The sequence below is a fragment of the Uloborus diversus genome, chromosome 4 (assembly GCF_026930045.1).
Source record: "Uloborus diversus isolate 005 chromosome 4, Udiv.v.3.1, whole genome shotgun sequence".
NCBI classification, from domain to species: Eukaryota; Metazoa; Arthropoda; class Arachnida; order Araneae; family Uloboridae; genus Uloborus; species Uloborus diversus.
In genome coordinates, this window is record NC_072734.1 from 183,542,752 (window position 1) to 183,563,785 (window position 21,034).

The 21,034-nt window shown below is 31.8% G+C and overlaps 1 protein-coding gene across 1 annotated transcript in view; it reads right to left on the bottom strand.

Moving 5' to 3' along the window:
* Positions 1-21,034, bottom strand: part of LOC129221038 (nephrin-like) — an 84,023-nt gene that overhangs the window by 52,671 nt on the left and 10,318 nt on the right. The window contains exons 4-7 of the mRNA XM_054855474.1: positions 17,531-17,869; positions 9,477-9,587; positions 3,418-3,621; positions 1,463-1,759 (exon numbers count right to left, since the gene is read on the bottom strand). Coding sequence (XP_054711449.1) covers positions 1,463-1,759; positions 3,418-3,621; positions 9,477-9,587; positions 17,531-17,869 — 951 coding nt within the window. The remainder of the gene's footprint in view (positions 1-1,462; positions 1,760-3,417; positions 3,622-9,476; positions 9,588-17,530; positions 17,870-21,034) is intronic.

A 21,034-nucleotide genomic window follows, 5' to 3' on the forward strand; every position in this document is an offset into this window, starting at 1 on the left:
CCTGTACTTTACAATAACTAAATATTGTGGTGGAAATAATACAAGAATCACTTTTTACTTCCTTTTACAAAAAAGGAAGTATTGTATTCGCGAAAAATTTTTTACTCAAAAATAGGCCTTAATTTCCATTTTGCTCACCCCTGAATGAATGTTAAGTTTATTTTTCAACGCGACCACTCGTGAATGTATGCCTAGGAACGTACAGACACCAGAAATATCTATTTTGACAATCCCCGAGTTAATTACAACGAGTTTTCTCGTGACTTCTGTATGTATGTGTGTATGTATGTATGTCGCATAACTCAAGAACGGAATGTCCTAGAAAGTTGAAATTTATTACTTAGACTCCTACTGGGATCTAGTTGTGCACTTTCCCTTTTGGTTGCATTCGGGTGTTTCTAAAGGGGTCTTTTGCCCCTTTTGGGGAGAAATCATTGTTAATTTCGATGTAAACACAAGTGGTGTTATAATTTGGCGGACACTTGGCGATATATCGCCAGTGTTTTGTCGCCAACTTGGCGACAAATTTGGCGATTTTTTTTAATTTTTATTTTATTTTTGTTTTTTTTTTAAATCTGGTCTTAATTTGGCCACTGTTGGTGATATTTAGAGAGTAAACTATTGAATCACATTAAAACTGCCAAAAATGAGAACTGACATTAAATTGGAGTAAAAGGAAGTCATGTGATGCACACATTAGCTCGTTATTTTTAGGTTCACGATCCCCGCTAGAAAATAAAACTAATTCTTTAGTTTAGTTTCTTTTTTGATAGAAAGCCAAAAACTACAGTTTAAGATCGTTCTCCTTTAATCAACCCGCTTTGGACCACCCTCCCCTACGTTTATATTGATACTATAGACACTTCGCGGCACTCAAGTCTCTCTATTGCACATGCATTTATTGAAAACATATACAGTTTGCGGTACCGTGTTCTGTCTCTAAAACACGTGTTTCTGTTGACCGTGGACACTTCATGGTATCCTAGTCTATATTAGATATGTATATATGTGCACACATGGCTCGTTATTGTGGCAGTTGTTTATTATTTCGACAAATGTATTACAGCTGCAGGCTGTAAACATCAACAACATTTTAGTGTGTTTTGCAGAAAGTAAAATGTTGTGTGAAAATGTCTTTGTGCAATAAATTTTTTATCTATTTTTCATACATCACTTTCTGGCTTTGTGTGCATTAAGTTTGACTATTTGGTTTCGGCTGAAAATACAGCACGAAAAAAAAAACATCCAACTCCAAATTTTCCCTACAGGTAGTATGGCATTAAAAATGCGCTTCTTTAAATATTATTTCCAAAACTCATTTTTGCAGTTACTGCCTTTTACCGTCACACGGCAGCATACTTCTACGCCGTCACATTCGATTTTGAAATTAAAGTATATTAACATATCACGTTCTTAAATTTGCATAAAATAATGATGTTGATGTGGATTGAATATTACTTACAGTAAATATTAAGATACCAAGAGTCTTGAATATCACTGTGCTGCAGAGTTGGATTTTCTGCTTTGCACATTACTATCTTCCCATTATCATCTACTTTTGGACTGAGATGAATGCTACTGTAAGTGACGTTTCTGTTTGTAAAGAAGGATTGTTTTCCAGTAGACATGATTCTGTTTTCCATCCACCATACCAGCTTCGCTGCAGGTCTTGATCCAGATGTTTCACAATCCAGTCTTAGATCGTCTCCAACTTTTAGTGGTTTCTGTTTTGTTGTGATACGCACGTATAAAGGCTTCACTGAAAAAATCGAGGCAGTTAAACACATGAACGATGATAACTAAACAACGTTTCAATTGATAAATGCTTACAAAAAGAAAGACAAAATAAACTAGAATAAGACTTCTGATTAAGATTAATGCATAGACATTAATAATTCTTGTTTTACTTAAAGAAAAAGATGATCCAATGCTTAATAACATTGGACCAGAAAATAAATTAAGACAGCATTTAAAACATTGTGCATTTGTATGATATCAATTTCACTTATAACGGATTGTAGGGATTTAAGTATCTGCTTGTTATAACCAAGTTCTCGTAAAAGAAGGGCCATAAGTAAAAAAATAAATAAATAAAAAACCATACACAATTGCTCTGTTATATATATATATATATATATATATATATATATATATATATATATATATATATATATATATATATATATATATTTTTTTTTTTTTTTTTTTGAACCGTATTAAATATATTTGTCTACTACATTTGACTGTCTTGAGATCTGTGTTTGGCACTATCTTTTTTAGGAAAAATGTCAAAGCCCGAAAAACATCGCCATTTGCACCTCGGGCTCTCAAAAAGTTTTGAACGTAGGGTTTTGTTGAGGGTAGTTTAGCTTGAAAATCCTCACGTCCTTATTATCGTCTTCGCTTTTATTATTCCTTTTCATCTGCAATAGTTTGATTTCGACCCTCAATATCCTCAAAAGCATTTCGGAAATGACAACTTTCGCGTCTTCAAATAGTCAATGCTCCAAATGCCTCGCTAATTAAAGAAAGGACGGTATCACTTGTATCCAGGGTTTAGCGGATTTAACACTAAATTTGGTTGATTTACAAAATGTTACACGAATTTGTTTTCCAAGGGGGGAATAAACTGAGCTGGTGGTCATTAGAAAGTTTGTGATTCAAAAAATTATTGCTAGTTTTTAGCAAGGTTTACTCGTCAAAAGTAAACAACTTCCTCACTGCAGTTAAAATTGTTCCATCTAAATATTTCTCAAAATAAGCGTCAATAAGTGTATAAAATCTGAACAAAAAAAAAAAAAAAAAAAGGAAAAAAGAAAGAAAATGAAGTTGGAGGGAAAAAATTGTAGTTAAATGACATTCTGGTCTTTCTTTATTTTTATTTATTTATTTATTTTTTTTTTTTATAATTAGAAAGATTTGCTGAAAAAAATTAATAAAGGGAAAAAAAGAAACTCTTTGCCTGTGACGACCGAACTGTAACAACTAATTTTGTGAAGCTTGAACTCAGTACGCTTCATGCATAATACTTAATTTATAAATTTCCAAACGGATATCCTTACTTGTTTTTAAAATTCTATTAATAAAATTAAATTAAAATGTTCTTTTTTTTTTGTAATTTTGCAATTCTTCTTGTTTGACCAGTGTAAAGAAAAAAAACTGATGGCACTGACTTATAAAAATAAAGAGTCATCCATGATTCCAACTTTTGATTTCAGTAAATAAACTGTTGATCTTATAAGACATTCAGATGTAATATATAAATAAATAAATATAGAAAGTTTAATAAACGTGTTTTTTCCCCTTTCATTAGTTAATTACTATTATATAACATCCTAGTCGAGTGTTACTGTAATTCACGAAGGGACATAAAAAAAAAAAATGTTCGTAAAACGTGATAATATATTAAAGTCTTACTATTCAAGTCAATCCTGACAGATGCATTGATCGGCTGAGTGAGATTTGTGTTTGATGCTTTGCACGTGTATTCCACCATGAAGTCAGATCGTCTAAGCTCTAGCACCACAAGTTCATTGCGGACAAATCCTTGAGCTGTTCTGAAGTAAGTATCGTCCACAAGAGCCCCTTCTTTCGACCATGTTACTATTGGTGAAGGATTACCTAAAAATATGATGGAGTACAATTAAAAAAATAATGCAATGTACTGCATCAATTATCTGCGGTTGCAGATTATTTTTTTCAATGCTTTATCATTTAAGGTAGGCCAGGGCACGTTTACGCATGGGGTACGTTTACGCAATGGCCTTTTTCCAAAAAGAGTAATAAATGGAGAGCCAACAGTCATACTAGATTGGTGTTCTTCCCTAGCAAATATTGTCACAAGTTTGTTGCAATCAGTCGAGCTTCGGTTTAGCATGCGGATAGAAAAATATGTTTTCTACCGAGCCCAAACATTTTAGTTTAGTCTATAAAATGTTCTTAAACTAATTATTTGTGATTTTATTATTTTCAAATTTATGAGAAATAAAACACTTAAATTCAGTTAAATATCTATCTCACTTACTACTTGGTGTAATTTTTATTATGCGTAAATGTGCACTACTCGATGCTTAAACTTTCCCCGTGTTCGGAGGCAAGTTTACGCAACCGACTTGGACTCAAAAAACATTTTTTTATGGTTAAAAACACAAGCTAAGCAACAACTGAATATACAAATTTTGACTTCATTAGCTGCTTTTTAAAACCACAATCTCCTAAAATTTCCTGAGTTCAAACATAAAATTAGATAACTCATTTTAAAAAAAAATCCTCGTAAACGTACCCCCCCCCCCCCCGTCTACCCTACCATGGAAAAACTGAACTACATTTATGTGCCTGAAGGGTCTAAGAGAAACTTATACAGGAAATAAATACTGCTAAAATTGAGGAAACTACTTTGTTTCTCCCCACAACCATTTTTTTCTTAAAATCCGTGGTTATGTAGATCCATGGAGGGCGGGTTTGTTCACAACTGCAAAAAAGTGTTGTCAAACTGAACTGCTGTACTTAAAACTTACGAGCTGTTAAAACTTTAATTTTAAATCTTTACTTGCGTGTGTGTTGTGAACTCTTATTGAGAAACATTTTCTTCAAAATTCGCATTATTTTTTTTTCATAAATGAGTTTTGTTTTTTCAGTCAATAGGTTTGATTCAATCCCCAACTGAACTTCGCATTTTTAATACAGTCGAAACCGCTTAATGGAATAGTAGATTTACCACGAAAAATTACTTTAATAAGCGGGATATTCCATTATCTGTGATCAAAATAACAAAGAACAACGGTTTGGTACATGGAAAATATATTACAATAAGCGGGATAGTCTTTTAACCGTTATTTTAATGAGCGGGCTTGACTGCAGCTTAAACTGCAACACATTTATCAACTTATATAATCACTAATGACAATAAGAATTGAATGTAATATAATGATAAAAATTAAGTCTTTCCAATGTCAACATTTCTAATATCAGCAAATGCTTGCATTACTGCAATGCTAAAATGGTTATTGAAATGGAGAGGTATTTTTTTGACGTTAAAAACACATCTTTTTTAAAAAATATATATTTTTTTTCTGATAAAAGTTTTACGATGCATGACTTTAGCAGACATGTGTATAAATATAACACAAGAAATTTATAAAAAATTCAAAAATAATAAATACAACAATATAAATATAGGCGAATATGTTCCAATAACCTGAGATTAACTTTCATAGATTTAACTGCAATATAAAAATAATTTTCTCAAATATTATTTTAATTGTAGTATGCAGTTTGATTTAAAGTGAAAATAAAACTATCACTCAATCATTTATAGTGCATCCGGTAAAGATAACCCTTTAGTTAGTATGACTGCTCAGGACTCAGTAGGACACGTTGTCGGGTTTAAATCACGTTACAGCTTCAAAATCAGATAGAATAATTGTTTCAGAAACTAAGAGTGCTTTACCTCAGTAAGATACACGTCGAAACTACGTCAACGTAATAATCTGAATCATACACCATTTTCATGATTGCAACCAATTATGAGACTTCAAAAAAGCTCCGCTGTGCATTTGAATGGAATTTACATTTCTTATATTTCTGTTGTGGGCGTAAACAGAAAAAAATTAAAAGAGCTTGATACTGTTAAATGTAAAATGAAATAAAAGCCAAAGCCGATCAGTATTTATTTGTTTAAGAAATAAATACTGAGCTTAAAAATTACAATTAAAACCTGTGCAATACATGCTCACTTCCAACAGTTAAGCACGAAAAAGACAATGCTGATTTCGGGAACAGAATCGGAGTTGGAGAACAATGCTGCCGCGCTAAGCACAAAATTCGTATCTGCATTTTTATCACAAGGTCACCAGGTGGTTCTTTATCACATATATAATCTAAATACAATAGTTTATGGTCATATACCAATATGAAATATTTTTTTAAAAAATTGCAAAAAAATTCCATCTGAATCAAGTACAGTTGAACCCCTTAACAAAATAGCCATTTTGTCACGAACAAATATTCCACCAAGCGGTATATTCGATTAACCGGAATCAAATCAACACACTATATTGGTTCGGTATATTGAAAATGTATTATATTAAGCGGGATATTACTTTAACCGATATTCCAATAAACGGGCTCGATTGTACATGGAGCCACGAGCGCGCGTGTTAATTTAAACAGCAATTTCTCATTTCGAGATCAGGTGCAGATACCACTTTTGCACTTGGCGCATTAGAATGGCAGCTTCACTGTATCGCAAATTTTGAAATAATAAATGACTGGTGTCTCCTTAGTTTCCCAACATTTCATTCCCCCCCCCCAACCCCCTGTTTTTCACTTTTAATCATACATGTAGATATATAAAACGGGGAGGAAATTTGAAATGTCGGCGAAACTGGAGGTAAACCGATTGGCTCTCACAACAAAGAGGCCCTGAAGAAGCATATATTTCTTATGTCTTATTTAAGTGATGGACACAAGGACCCCAATATATTAATTGCGATGGGCCCCAAGCTTGTAAATCTGCTCCTGTTGGAGAAGCTGCATTTTGCTGCAGTGAGCAACATATTTATAGATTTTTGCCAAACTTTTCAAAGTGTTAGGGTATTTTATAGTGTGGGTAATACTTTAGCTCTGTTTAGATTTCGAGTGGCACAATCTCTGTCATTGTTAATGTTGTGGCAACCCTTTTATAACATTTACGAGAATTTGAAACGCTACGTGCGCTGCCTGTGATTACTGTAATAGTCAATACATTTTACTGCCACAAAAAAAAAGGTTTTTTAGGGATTTTTTTTTTAATTTCTTTTTTTATTTTTATTTTTTTTTTCATTAAAGATAGTTTAGAATTATTTTAAGCCTATCCGGTAAACGTTTCACCACTTCAGTTTTTTTAGTATGAAATAAGTCAAAAACAAATGTTACTGTACACTTTTACTTGCTACTTACTTTGATAATTTGTCTTACAGCACTATTCTCGTTAGAAAAACATTTTGACATTGATTGATATGAAAAACTGTACTTGGAGGATTATTTAAGGAGTTTTAGTGCCTCAAAAATGATCAAACGAATAAAAAAATGCTTATTTCAAAACTAAAATTTATTCCAAACACAGGAAAAAAGTTTCATCGTTTTAGTTCAAATGTTAAAAATGTATGAGTGATTTTAGGTCAAGCTTGCTATGTGTTCTTAGGCAAAAGAAAAACTTTAACTTGCTTTTTCTCTTGTTTTTTTTCTGTTTTCGTGTCATTAGAATTCCTAAGGATTTTTTTTTCTATCAAAGATACAGCTTTAGAGTAATACTTTTTGCAGTCACGATAATATATGTAAATAAGCTGTGCATTGGATAAGCATTTTATAAATTATTCAAATGTTTAGAACATGTTATACCTTTAGAAATAAATACGAATTTTTACACAATTAAACACAGAACATTTTTCAATAAATATATACGCAAATGAATGCACAGAATTTTAGAGATGATTATTGTGATTGTTTAGCAAAACACTTTTTTGAAATGAGTGCAAAAGCAAAAATACCCCTTAGAGGTTTAAAGAAATGAAGTTACGCTAAACTTTTTGAAATAAATAAAAGTTGACAATATTTTAAAATTTTGTGAAATAAATTATTGGTTCTGAAATAGGAATGCATATTGTGGTTTTAAAGAAAAACAAAATGTACTTACATTAAAAAAAAAAAAAGGCAATGTGACCACTTAATAGTAACTTTTTTCTTAATCAATTTTAAAATGGGCTCTTTTTTGATAAGCACTAGACAATAAATAACTACATTTAGATCCGAGAATCTCTTCAACGAAGTATTTGATGAAGATAATAATAAAAATAAGGATAAAAAGTCATAATTTTATAAGGAAAGATATTTGTACCGAATATGTGCTGCAATTTGTGAAGTTGAACATTTTTTCAGTTTTGTGACACTAAAAGGAGTAATATTTTTTAGCATGCTCATCATTAGTTGACTGGTAAAATTAAGTTAAACAAAACTTAGTTCATGTTCATAAGAACAACTCTACCAGAATAAATAAGTTCAATCACCGTATCCTCCTGCTTAGTAATTATACACTTCATCACAACAACTACAGATATTCTATCAATACCTTAAATGTAAAATTAGTATTTGCTTGCAATGTAATTTCTACTTCTGTATGTAATCCAAATGTCAGCTTTGCAGTTACGACGTCACTTGTAATCTAATACTGATAAAAGCATGCATTACAATGTGGCAAGCTATAAACGCAATATATTCTCATTGAACTCGACACTACGTATCTGATACAATGTTAAGATGTATATTAAAGTCTCCCACATTTTGACTATTGTGAGTTATAAGAAAAAAAAAATCTTGATAATGCGGAAAGGCAGGTTGCTGGAAAAATTGTTACCCCCTCCCCCGTCAATCAACTAAAAATATATCTTATACCAACTATATATCTTCTCTTATATATTGACCCAAAACAAGTGATATTTCTCCAATAGCTCATGTATCCCATAGTAATAAAAAAAAGTGTATTTTGTTAAATTAAACTGTAGCAATATTTAAACTTCAAACTTGCGTAGGAAAAAAAACGTTACAACAGCTTGTATTCAGCACTTAAAAAATAAAACGTATAACTTAACGCTTTCTTTTTTTAAAATTACTTCAGTGAGATCGAGTTTGAATGATTCAAACTGTGCGTGTAACTTAAAATGAACGAACTATGTTTGGTCATGCTACACGTACATAAATATGTTACATCCATTAATATGCTTTATAGAACCAGGAATTTATTGAAACATGTAATGCAGGTTTTAAACCAGGTTTAATCGGAACATAAAAGTTCTTTTGTGGGAAGAACATAGCCATTTTTTACAGAATGAAATAAATATGACTCTTCAGTGCAAAAAAGGGACTACATAAAGATTATGAAAAAAATATGCATGATATAAAATCAAGGAGTCTTGAGCCCGATATTTTATATTATTTCCACCGATTATCTTATAACCACTTCAATGTATCTAAATGTGTTAATTATTATTTTAACTATCAAGCAAAAAAAGAAAATTACGCTCTGAAATCTTAAGTAGACACTTAAGATTTCAGAGCGTATTTTTATTATTTTTTTAGTTCCAATCTCATGTATCTGCGATACATGAAAGCTCATGATATAAAATCAAGTACTTCTACAATGAAAAAGCAGTAGACAGACTTAATATTTCAGATTTCCTTAAGATTTCATCCACCTCTCTTAAGTCTGCATACATTTATTCAACTGAACGATAAAAACAGAAATACTTCAGTTTACAGAGAGACAACTGTTGTGAGAATATTCCGACGAAAAGAGATGAAATCCTTTTAATGCATAAGTAGTAATAACATGATCCCAGAGAGTGACATTTATTCATCCAAATAAAATATGATAGATACACAACATTCAGGACATAAAAATCCTTGACGGATCTGTAACGTGAGAAGTTAAATGTCCTTACCTCCTTCGGCCTCGCACAGCAAGGAGAGATACGCTCCTTCATCATAAGGACCAGCCAGCCTCTTAAGCCTTTGACCCCGGTCATCCATTATCACTACCGCCTGGGGAGGAACTGCGAAAAAAAAAGGGAAAGAAAAGCAGACATGAAAAGAGCTTCAGGTTAAGATAGTAGTACATACGGGATATTTCGGGATCAAATATGAAACTCTTAGGAAGTTTTGATGATGTGGGTCGGGTTATAGTTTGGCATTCTATTATAGTTCTTTTTTGGGTATGAATAAAGTTGAAGATATAAGTCCTGTTGAGAATGAAAATTTGAATCTTGATGGTTTATATTTTTTGTTTATTTTCTGGAAGGATGACGATTACAATTATAACTTATGCGTGTTTATTTTTAATCCAGTATTTAAATCGCAACCGTTTTAAAATTGCTTTCAGCGTTGAGAAAACCATTTTGAAGCGGTAAGACACGTTTAAACGCGACGTGTGCTACTAAGGTACACGAAGCATATGTACCATCTATTCAATTAAGCTTCGTTATACGTTACCAGCTAAATTTCTCTTTCGCCTGTGAGCAAAATGGACTATTTTCACTTAAACTTCTACACAAATACAAAGTAATTTGGGCAAAAAAATAAAACAAATGCTGACTTATTAAACGTCATTTGCTTGTATAATTTGCTTAGCACATATTTTTTCAATACCCTTTAAAATTGTTATTATTATTTTTAAAGTAACATTTACATTGTCACGCACTGAACATACTTTTGGACATCAGTCTTACACTTCTCAACTTTATCAAAATATGCTATAAGACATTAGATACTTATTTTAACTTCTGCGCCCAAACCTAAATATTTAGTACTTACCTACGACTTTATGATTGAAAATATCTAAAATGCATTGTTTACTTTTCTACTAATTAGAGTAACGGCTCCAATAACAGACATGCTAAGATATCGCTCTCAGGTTAACTTAATTTTCTGATCTTTTTAATTTATTTAGACTTTTAAAACTATTTTTCTCTTTCACAACTACACCTCACCTAAAGTTTGGCTGCTTCTGGAAATTGTGAATAAGTTAGTTCTATTTCTAATTGCTCAGTTTCAAAAAAAAAAAAAAATAATAATAATAATTTGAATTTTGCCATATTGAATTCAAATTATGTTTTTCGCAATCACGAGTGTGCGTGTATATGTAAGCGTGCGTGTTTGTGTGTGGAGGGGTACGTGGTAGTGTGTTGGCATGTGTGTTTGTGTCTGTGTGCAGGCATGAGTGTGTGGGTAGTTGTGTGTATGTGTGTAGGTGCGTGTGGGGGGTACGTGTATGTGTGTGTAGGCATATGTGTTTGTGTCTGTGTGCAGGCATGAGTGTGTGGGTAGTGTGTATGTGAGTGTGGGTGTGTGTGCGTTTGTTTGTGTGTGTATGTGTTTGTGTATGTGTGCAGGTGTATGTATGTGCGTTTATGTGTATATATGTATATGTGTGTAGGTGCGTGTATATATCCGTGTAAGTAGCATATGGACGCAACCTGGAGACGGCTTTCGCTAGAGGTGCAGCATCGTGACGAGACCGTCGACGGTGATGGTGCGGAGGGTGGCGTTGGGAAAAATTAAAGGAACGTCAATAACAGTCAAATGAAAGCAATAAGCAATCGTGATTGCTCAAAAAAGAAAGGCTGATCCCTGTAACCGACAATTCTGAAACATGAAACACCGGCAGACCTTGTGGTACCTGTTCATAACCTTCCACCACTGCCTTGTAAATACAAACTGATTCATAAAATTCATTATGATAACACTAGATGGTATTACCCTATTCATGAGTCGCAGCAACATTAGTTTTAAACACCTAAAATTCTTATTATTTAAATCCAAACTTACCACTGTCTATTAAAGGACCCTTGTCTGTTACAGGCGCCGTTACTATAATGTTTAGTGCAAGTTTATGTAAGTAACTAATAGTTGGACATTCCACAAACATCATACATTTTATCCTTCACTTGACTGAGCTTGATTTTATTTTGACAGAAGTATTTAAGAATATATTTTTTTCCCTTACAAATAATCCCTTATACATGTTTGTTACCTGTTTTGATGACATTTCAGGAAATTAGTAGATATATTATGTGTAGTTTTTAAAACGAACAAAATTACATATTTTTAAATTATAGTTTCGCAATATCCAGAAAAGTTCACTGTCCCAGAGAAATGTCAAACGCAAAGAATCTTTTTATACAACATAACATAATTTCGTTTGACAACGCTCCTTTTTTATTCGTGTCATTTCACATAGCATCCTACAGCGCAATATATTGAATTTTACATCTGTATCTTATGAGTGAAATATTAAAATAATAAAAAATATTAAAAGCAAAATTTAGTCATCCATTGTTGAAAATAAAATGTCAAAGTGAGCGTAAGAATATTAATAAGAAGAATTTTATGTCGAGAAATTTAATACATTATTTAGATGGCTTCATTTCTCTTTTATGGCGTGTAATCCGATTTCGTAATTTTTCATTGCGTTATACTATACAATTAATTTATTTTTTGAGTTTTTTAAGTGCTTTAGTTATTCGTATTATTTATACCAAAATATTCTCGAAAAATTACCACCTCTCTGCAAAATTTAGTTTCATAAAATACTTCTTCATTTGATTTTTCATTTCGAATTCCTTATCAAAAGGAAAAATGCGCCAAATTGCTTAAAAGTAGCATTTCAATGTAACGACAAGAAAGATAAAGCACAAAAATGCTCGTTTTGTGTTTAACCTCTCGTAAATTAAAAAAAAAAAAAAACCTCTTAAATAATTACAAAGCACTATTTACGTAGTTCTTATTAGCAGAGTCCTTTAAAAATGTTTTTTTCACGTAATTGACAGTAAAGTTAATTTTGCTATGAACATTCATTTTGTTCCTCTTTCCCTGTAAAGAAGGACTGTGTCAACAGTCCGATGCAGCTGTAGAATCTCAGGACTCAGGAACATTTTTAGGTACCTTAATATTCTTCAGAAGTTTATAATTTGTAGAGAAAAATTCGGTGTGACATTCCAGGTCCACGCGTCATTTAGTGATAAACCGATACGCTTTTGTATTAGAAGTAATAAAGTAAATCAAGCTTTAAACTAAAAAAAACCAAACACTGAAACCGAAAAATCCTAAAACTAAAGCCGAAAAATCAGTTCTCTAAAATATTTGTGCATAACAAATCGTCTAAAGTCTCAATGATTAGCAAAATACTCAAAACAAAGCTTCAAAAAAATCTCTTGCTGAGTTCAGAATACTTTGGAAAACATTTGGTATAATAAAGCTGCACACAAAAAGATCTCATTGTGTTTTCCGATATTTTTTAATTTTCTGAACTTAGTGATTAAATGACCATTTATTTCAACTTAAATTTAAATTTTACAGCAATTACTCATTTATCTTTTTTTACACCAGTTTTAGCGTACATTGGTAGTTAATAATATGTTGTTAAAAATATCAATTTTTCCAAGCATCAACAGGCGCGAATCTATAAATTTTTGGGGGCCCTCTGCTTTAAGATCTGTAGGGCCCCTCCCCAGAGGACAAGAGTGCAGACTTGCAACGTTAATAAGTGTTAGTGCTAGTTTTCTTGAGTTATCGGGACTCTTAAGGTTGTTCCCCTATCCCCACCTCCACGATTATTGTTTTTTTCTCTATTTCTGGAAGAATAAGTTACCTCGGTTTTTAGTCGCTGGTACATTTACATAAATAAGTGTTTTTACTAGATTTTCAGTCTACAGACGGGCCTGTTTAGTCGTAGGCAAAAATATACCGTGCGGAGCAGTAAATTGGAACTCATAACTTTTACTAAAAGTACAAAATAACGTTTTTTTTTTAACAAATTAGGCTCACAATTTAATACTTTGAATATAAAGTTAAATACATTTAAATAAATTGAATATAAAGTTATAAATATACTGAACGGTGTAGAATTAGATGTACTTGAACTGTTAGGCATAAGCAAAGTATATTGAGATGTGCCCGCATATAAGTAAGAACAACAAATTACCTAAACATTTTTTTAATATAAAAGTGTGTTTTGTATTATAAAAATTAATTACGATGTTTTTATATGAAGAGTTCAGCGACTATTTATTGGTCTTTGAACTTTTCAATTAGTATAGTTTTGTCTTGAAGAAAAGCTAAAAGGAGAGGGATAAAAAATCTCTCTAAGTAATCTCAAGACAATTAAATTAAGATTTCATTTAACTGTACCATTATGTGTAAGAATCAAGTCTATCATTTGTTGAAAAAGAAGCATTTTCAAACTATAAAAAAGCGAATAATTTTCTTTGAGATTAAATTCTGAAGAAGCAAGCACAAACTAAATAAAGGGATGTTAAGAGAGTCAAAAAATTGTAATAGTTAAACTGCCTTAGAATAAGTAAAAAATGCTTTATGCGTAAAACTCTTATTTTGTAGTTTTAGCAAGACACAGAATAATAATAAATTTATATTTCACGAAAAGAGAAATAATCAGGCTATTACTCTCTTGAAACTTGAAATAATTTTAATTGTTTTGTGATTCAAGAATGAAATTCGGAGACAAATTAACTTATCACAAAAGAAGGAATAGATAAAACATAACACCACGATGAGAAGAAAAAGGATAACACGAATAGAAACACACTAGTGAGACAAAATTATTTTATCCGTTAACTATTAAGCAAAACTCCGTAACTATTACTGTTCTGTAAAAACATTTAGAAAAAAAAAATTTTTTTTGAGTGCCTTGAAAAGAATTATCTCTATGTTTAAAAGAAAGAATACATTTTTTATGAACCGTCTAGATTACTGCAAAGAGCTTTTAAACTCCAAAGTATGAAACGGTTGTTCAAATTTGATAGATTTCGATTCCAAGAAAAAATTTTCAGTAAAACAATGACGTGCTTGGTGGTTACATTTAACTGATCAATTAATCATTAGAGACAATATTTTCAAAGATGAGTGTAAAAAAAGCGTTAAAGCAAAGAAAATAAAACGTAGATGTAAGTTGATTATTAACATCACCGATATTCATAATTTCCCCTTTTTTTTCAATACTTACGTCAGTAGTAGAAACTTACCATAATATTAAACTTATTGTGCCATTATAGTATTTATAGTAAATTTTAAAACAAAATGAAGAGCGACATGATATGTCGTTAAAATTGGTAGCATAATAAAGATAATGTAAATGCAAATGTGAAAATTGAAACCTTGTTTGAAGTACCAGTTTACATTATTTTTATTATTGTATACAATTCCCGGATAATTGTTCGGTTATTTTTTTGGTAATGAATTTAAATGGAGGTTACTATGACAAGCACTGGGTAATTTGCTGCACTAAAAAATATTTAAAAAAAATAATAATAATGAATCAGTGTAAAGATTATAAATTGCTACATGCGGTTTTCCTTTATAGAAAAGATTTTTTAAAAATAATGGCGGAAAAAAAGCTTTACTGCCTGAAAGATTTGTTGACGAAGGGTAGAACTGACAGCAGAGATGGATAACACACTTAAAAGATTTGTGGAGCACTTTTCCAGAAGGAGTGAAAGAATAATGCATTTTTAGTATCGTTTGGGATAAGACGAGCGGCCAAAAAGAAAAAAATAATCCAAAAAATAAATGCTCTATACTCAAAAAAGCAGAACAAAATATATATGTATACAAAAAAAACTATTTTCTAAAAATACGATTTAGCATTACATTGTGATACATTACAAGTTGAAATTTCTCCCAATGTTTTTAAACGTATTGGATTTATTCCAACTAGTGTGGAACTGCAAAATTGAACCATACTAAGTCTGAAAAGAATATGTTGTATTCAAAATGGGAAATTAAATTTTCATAGCTACTTTTAATTTCCTTGTTTGAATTCTTTGAACTTGAACTTTTGATTTAAAAAACATCTAAAAGGGTATTTTCGTATCAAAGTAAACTGCTGAAATAGTCTCTAAAAATGACAAATGAATTTTACTTATTATTACTGTTGACTTGTTTTTTTTTTCCACTACTATACATTACGAAATAAAGTAAGTCCAATCTATAGTCTACAATATCAGTTGAAGCAATTTCCTGACACTCATAGATTGATTTATGCCCATAATTTGGCCAGTTGTCTAGAAAAGAGCAATTACTTGTCACAATCTCATTTCTTTCTTTTTTACTGTTTATATTGTCTTATTATACTTACGATTTGCCACTTTTTAATACTAAAATAATTTTAATACTAAAAAGTTATTTCTTTCCGCTGTCACTAACCAGAATTTCAGTTTTTAATGCTCTGCCTATAGAGCTAACATATAACAAAAATACATTTCCAAAGCATAGGTTTACAACGTTTCAAGCTTTCTAATTTCAATTGACGTTTATTTTTGCTTGATTGCATACTGTCTGACCATCGATTACATGGAAAGGCAAACATCCGGTTTATAGGCGGAAATGGACTTATCTATTAGTTTATAGGGGTGATAATTGATTTGCTACAGATGTGCACTTTTGCCTTTCTATTACTTAGCTTTAGTTTGGTAAAAATGAAAATATGCTCTCTCAGCAACATTTTTTAATTCTAAAGTATATTAGATCTATATTCTCACGGCAAAAATTGATTTATTTATTCACAACAAAGTTTATGATCTTACCATTTTGCTTTTACGTTCCTGAAGGAAATGAAAATATTTTCTTTTTGTTGTTTCCATGGTAACTATTTTTGTTTTCCCTTATTTTATTTTAGAAAATGCAATAAATGAATAAGGCACTAGTGACATCATAAAACGCGTGCATCAAAATTTCATCGTTATTTTCCTTTCTCTCCTCTTTACCTGGAAGATTGCCAAATTACATACAATCCGCGGTCAAAACAGTACATTAATATATGAGGCAGTGAGAAGCAAAGATATAAAAGTGGACATTTTGAAATTTTGAGTTAAACGCGTTTAAAGATCAGATCCTAGGTAGGCTATCATTGATTTTTTTTAAAATCAAGTTATACACCGGAACCTACCAGGGCCACTAGTACTATATCTTTTCCCAAGACAGAGGAGGGGTTCACCCACCATTTGTACTGGTTATCTCCAAATTTTTAATTTTGCCACTTGCATCCCCTTGCTTATCACTGCCTTATATTCAGAGTTAAATCTTGTCCCCAGTATTTCGCGTCATTGACATACAAGAGATTTTACAAACTTTCATGACCACTAGGTGCAACTATAAGATCAAAAATTCAGTTTTAGTAATATCTAACCTAACGTTGTTAGTAAAAAAATAATTTTGTGAGTAAACATTTTGCAGCTTCCAAATTAGATGAATTTAATATCAAAGTAAATATGGAAAAAAAAAAAAAAAAAACATGTCAATCACTACAAATCTTACTGATTTCATTCTTTTCAACATCATTGTGCAATTTTGTCCTTTTCATTATTATACTATTTTCGTACTTATAATGGAGTTGTTTCCTACAGTCAAAAGTAGTACTTTTTGTCACTAAAATTGATAGAATAAGCAAAAAAAAAATAAAATAAAATAAATAAATAAAAATAACATGGACCCAGAAAATACTTTCAGTTTCCCAACAGTTATTTTTTAATTAATTTTTCAAAATGCACGATTTTTAAAACAAGGCGTAGTCTTGATGACATCACAAATGATGCAATTTGCCGCATCTTTCTACCGCGATTTCACGTTATGATAATCAAGAAGCGAATTAAAATTGCGCTCTACGCTTGCTATCAACCCTATCGTTGCCAATACACGTGAGTAAAGATGCGAATTAAATATTTTGCTCTGTGAATGGCAACACAATTTGGCAATTCATCATTTGTGAAGTTATCGGACAAAAGCATAAACAAGGACAGCGCGCCGATTTATGTAATTTATTTAAAAATATTAAGCTTAAACAAATTATTTTAAAAAAAGGTCAGATCCTATGTATTTAAGCATGTTCTTTCAGAAAAAAAAAACTTTTAAAATTTTGGAAACAACCCCATTGTAAACATTTTCATATCATTAAGTTAATCTTCAAAAAAAAAAAAAAAAATCTTACCAATGATGTTGAGTTTCACTGGTCTTGTAACAGTTCTAGCTCTTCTATATTCAATCCTACATCTGTAGATACCCTCATCCTCCACTTTGGCAGGTTTAATTTTTAATGTAGGAGGATACTCTGTTGTCTCGAAATGAGCCCTATCAGTTAACGTTTTACCAGGAAAATGTTTTGCTTGATCAGGCGGGCCTTTTCTGAAATCCAGGGTGTAAATGGGCGATTTTGGAGCTTCTCTATACCAGAGGATAAGTGATAGGACATCTGGCTCTTTTGGAATGACAATGTTGCAAGGAAGACGAGCCTCTCCACCCGTTACGGCTTGGAACTCTCGAATGGGAACTGAAAAGAAAATAAGAATGCTATAAGAAACGATATTTATTAGGCACTAGTGGTACCCGCACGGCTTTGCCCGTAATAGAAAATTAAAATTTCTTTTGGTTCGCCTTTATATTTACAAATAATGTATGTTGAATTTTCTGTCCAATTGGCTTGTGCTCATGTTACGGTTCCACGCTATGATAATTTGGTAATTTACTCGTCCATCTTGTGATAATTTTGTTCTTAAAATTGGAATAGAAGAAGAACCACGTCAAGTTTTCGAAAAATCGCTTCGAGGTGCACACCACCACGATACAAACTAACCTTGTACCAAATTTCATGAAAATCGGCCGAACGGTCTAGGCGTTATGCGCGTCACAGAGATCCTGATAGACAGAGATCCGGAAAGAGAGACTTTCAGCTTTATTATTAGTAAAGATTATTTTTTTTTATTATGTCCAACGAATGTTTCCGTTATAAAATTGCATATTATCCAACGAAAATACTTAATTAAAAATATATTCATTAAGTAGTTCCTTTATAGCGCAGTATGTTGTGCAAAATTTAAAAAAAAAAATGTTCTGGAGTTGGAATTTAAACAGAAAAAAAAAGGTAAAACACTTTATGTAATTAAAACAAAAGTTTTCCGCATAAAATTGCATTTAATCCAATGAAAAGAGTTAGTAAAATATATTTTCATCAAGTAGTTTCCTTATAGCACATCATGTTAAGGAAAATTTAAATGCAATATTGCGGAGTTGGAGTCGAAATTTGAAGCGAAAAAATATAAGAATGCTATATACAACAACATTTATTAGGCATAACAGTTTATATAATTTAAGCGAATGTTTCCCTTATAAAATTGTATTTTATTTAAAGTAAAAGAATTAATACAAATTTTCCTCATAATGTATTGTAATTTATTCAATGATCATCATTATTATGTAAAAATCTTTTCATAAAGCATTTTCATTATTGCACAACACATTGCTGTCGGGCTATTCTATCAAATTTGAATTCGTTAAACAAAATTAACGTTTCACAGGTCAAAACGTTATACTACTTTCGCCCTATAAAGGTAAAATTTTTTCTTTCTTCGGCAGTACCAATTTAAGAAACTGACTGAAATGATCGACATGTATAACATTTTCACGGTTCAAATTCATAATGGGGTGTTCTATGAGTGTTAAGATTAACAGGGTAAACTCATATACTTTGACGCTGTGTGTCCTACACTAAAAAGTTGTGTAAAGCTTAGCTGACTCCACTGCTCCGGAGTAACTTAACTGATGTAAAGTTACTCATCGCTTGTGGAAGGTTACACCATGGTAATGTAACTATAGTTCACTAATTTTTGCGTCTCAATTGTACGTTTCACTAATTTTTGCGTAAGGTCACACCAGTATTTTCTGCATGCTTACATAGAAATTTCCTGAAAGGATACAAATCAGCAATAATTTAAGTTTTTATCTGTTTTTCTTGAACGATTTTTCAAGTTCATGCGTTTTAATAACCTGAATACACCAATTATTTATTTATTTAAATATAAAAACTAGACATTTTTATTGCACTAAAAGAGGAAATGACCTGAGTTGCGTCTGAACCCTCAACACAAATTTCAGTCTGGTCACAAAGCAAGAACTTTTATCCTTTGGCCTACAAGGACGATTTTCGTCTTGCTAATAAGAGTTTACGCATGCGCTTTGAATTCTACTGAAACCATAGTACACAGTTCCTCTACGGTTACATTACACCCATTCGTTACATCCATTAATATTTGTAACTTATATACATGTTTAAAATCAATTCAAAACAACTGCGGTCTGTATGCTGATGTGGCGTGTTTAATAGAAAACTCGTTTTTAATCCTAGAGAAGTCGCGTTTTCTTTTGTTACGCTTGTGCTCGCGCTTCGGTCTTTTCCCCGCCGTAGCGATCCGTGGGACGAAAGCAGAAGAAAGGAAGAGCCGGGGAGAAAATGACACCTAACTAGGATAGCGCGCTATCCGTCTAAATGACCAACAACATTTCCAAAAGCTATGCAACCTTGAAATACCAAAGAAAATTCTAAGAACTAAGTGTGTGGGCTGGGGAGAGTCTGACCTTCAGCTACACAGATGGGCCCCATTATTAGAATAAGGGGTGGTGGGATAGTGCGAAACATCTGACAACGGCCGTGGAATCGACAGAAGTGCGACTTCTCTAGGGTTAATGTCGTCGTATATAAAATGTAAAGAGCATCCAATGAAGACGAAAAAATCAGATATTCAGCATAGTGGGACCTAATTAAAACATCATTTTTAATTTTCTGACGCAGAGGAATTTGGGCCAAAAAAATAAACAATTGCGACAAGTTCAGGTGGTAATAAAAAATTATTAATACAAAAGATAAATCAAAGGAATATTTAAGTATATTGCCACAATGATGGAGATTTGGAGTTTAATGGACATGAAGAATAATAATTGAAAATACAAATTGTTGAATATCTATCATACATGAATGATTTACAACCCTAGAGACTTGCCCAACAAAGGAAGTTATTTGCAATCATGGATTGTATAAAAATGTTTATGCTTAATAATTTAAACCCAACGTAATTTGAACTGAATGTTGTGCATTTTACACATCTACAGTACTTCGAAAAAAAAAACCCCAAACAACAATATATTTATTAAAATTGGTTGATTACACACTCATAACGGGCTCCCTTTGGAACAAAAAGCACCCCTTCCCCAGGTATCAAAATAACTTGTACCAACTTCAGTGCCGTAAAGACTAAGGGGCTCATGAGCCCTGAAAAGCTGCATATTTGTGCGTTTAAAAAGTCGCTTTCATATTCGTGGTCTCTACTAGAGATGTGCCGTTCATGAACAAACGAGTCAAAAAGAACGAATCCTTAAAATGAACGGATCCGTTCGTTCACGGAAAAGATGAACGACATTTCTTTTGAACGGTGAGCAGTTCGAAACATTGGTTTAATGTACTTGTGATAAAATAGCATTTTTTTTTTTTTTTGGTAATTACATTCATCTTCAAATTTTTAATTCTCTATCAATCTTAAATTTCCTTTTTCTCAGAGCAGTACAATATATTCATTCGAAACTTTTTACTTTATGTTTTATTCATCATTTTTTGCAGCGTGTTAGGCATGTGCTACTTTCTAATGTGTAACTCGTATTTTAGGAA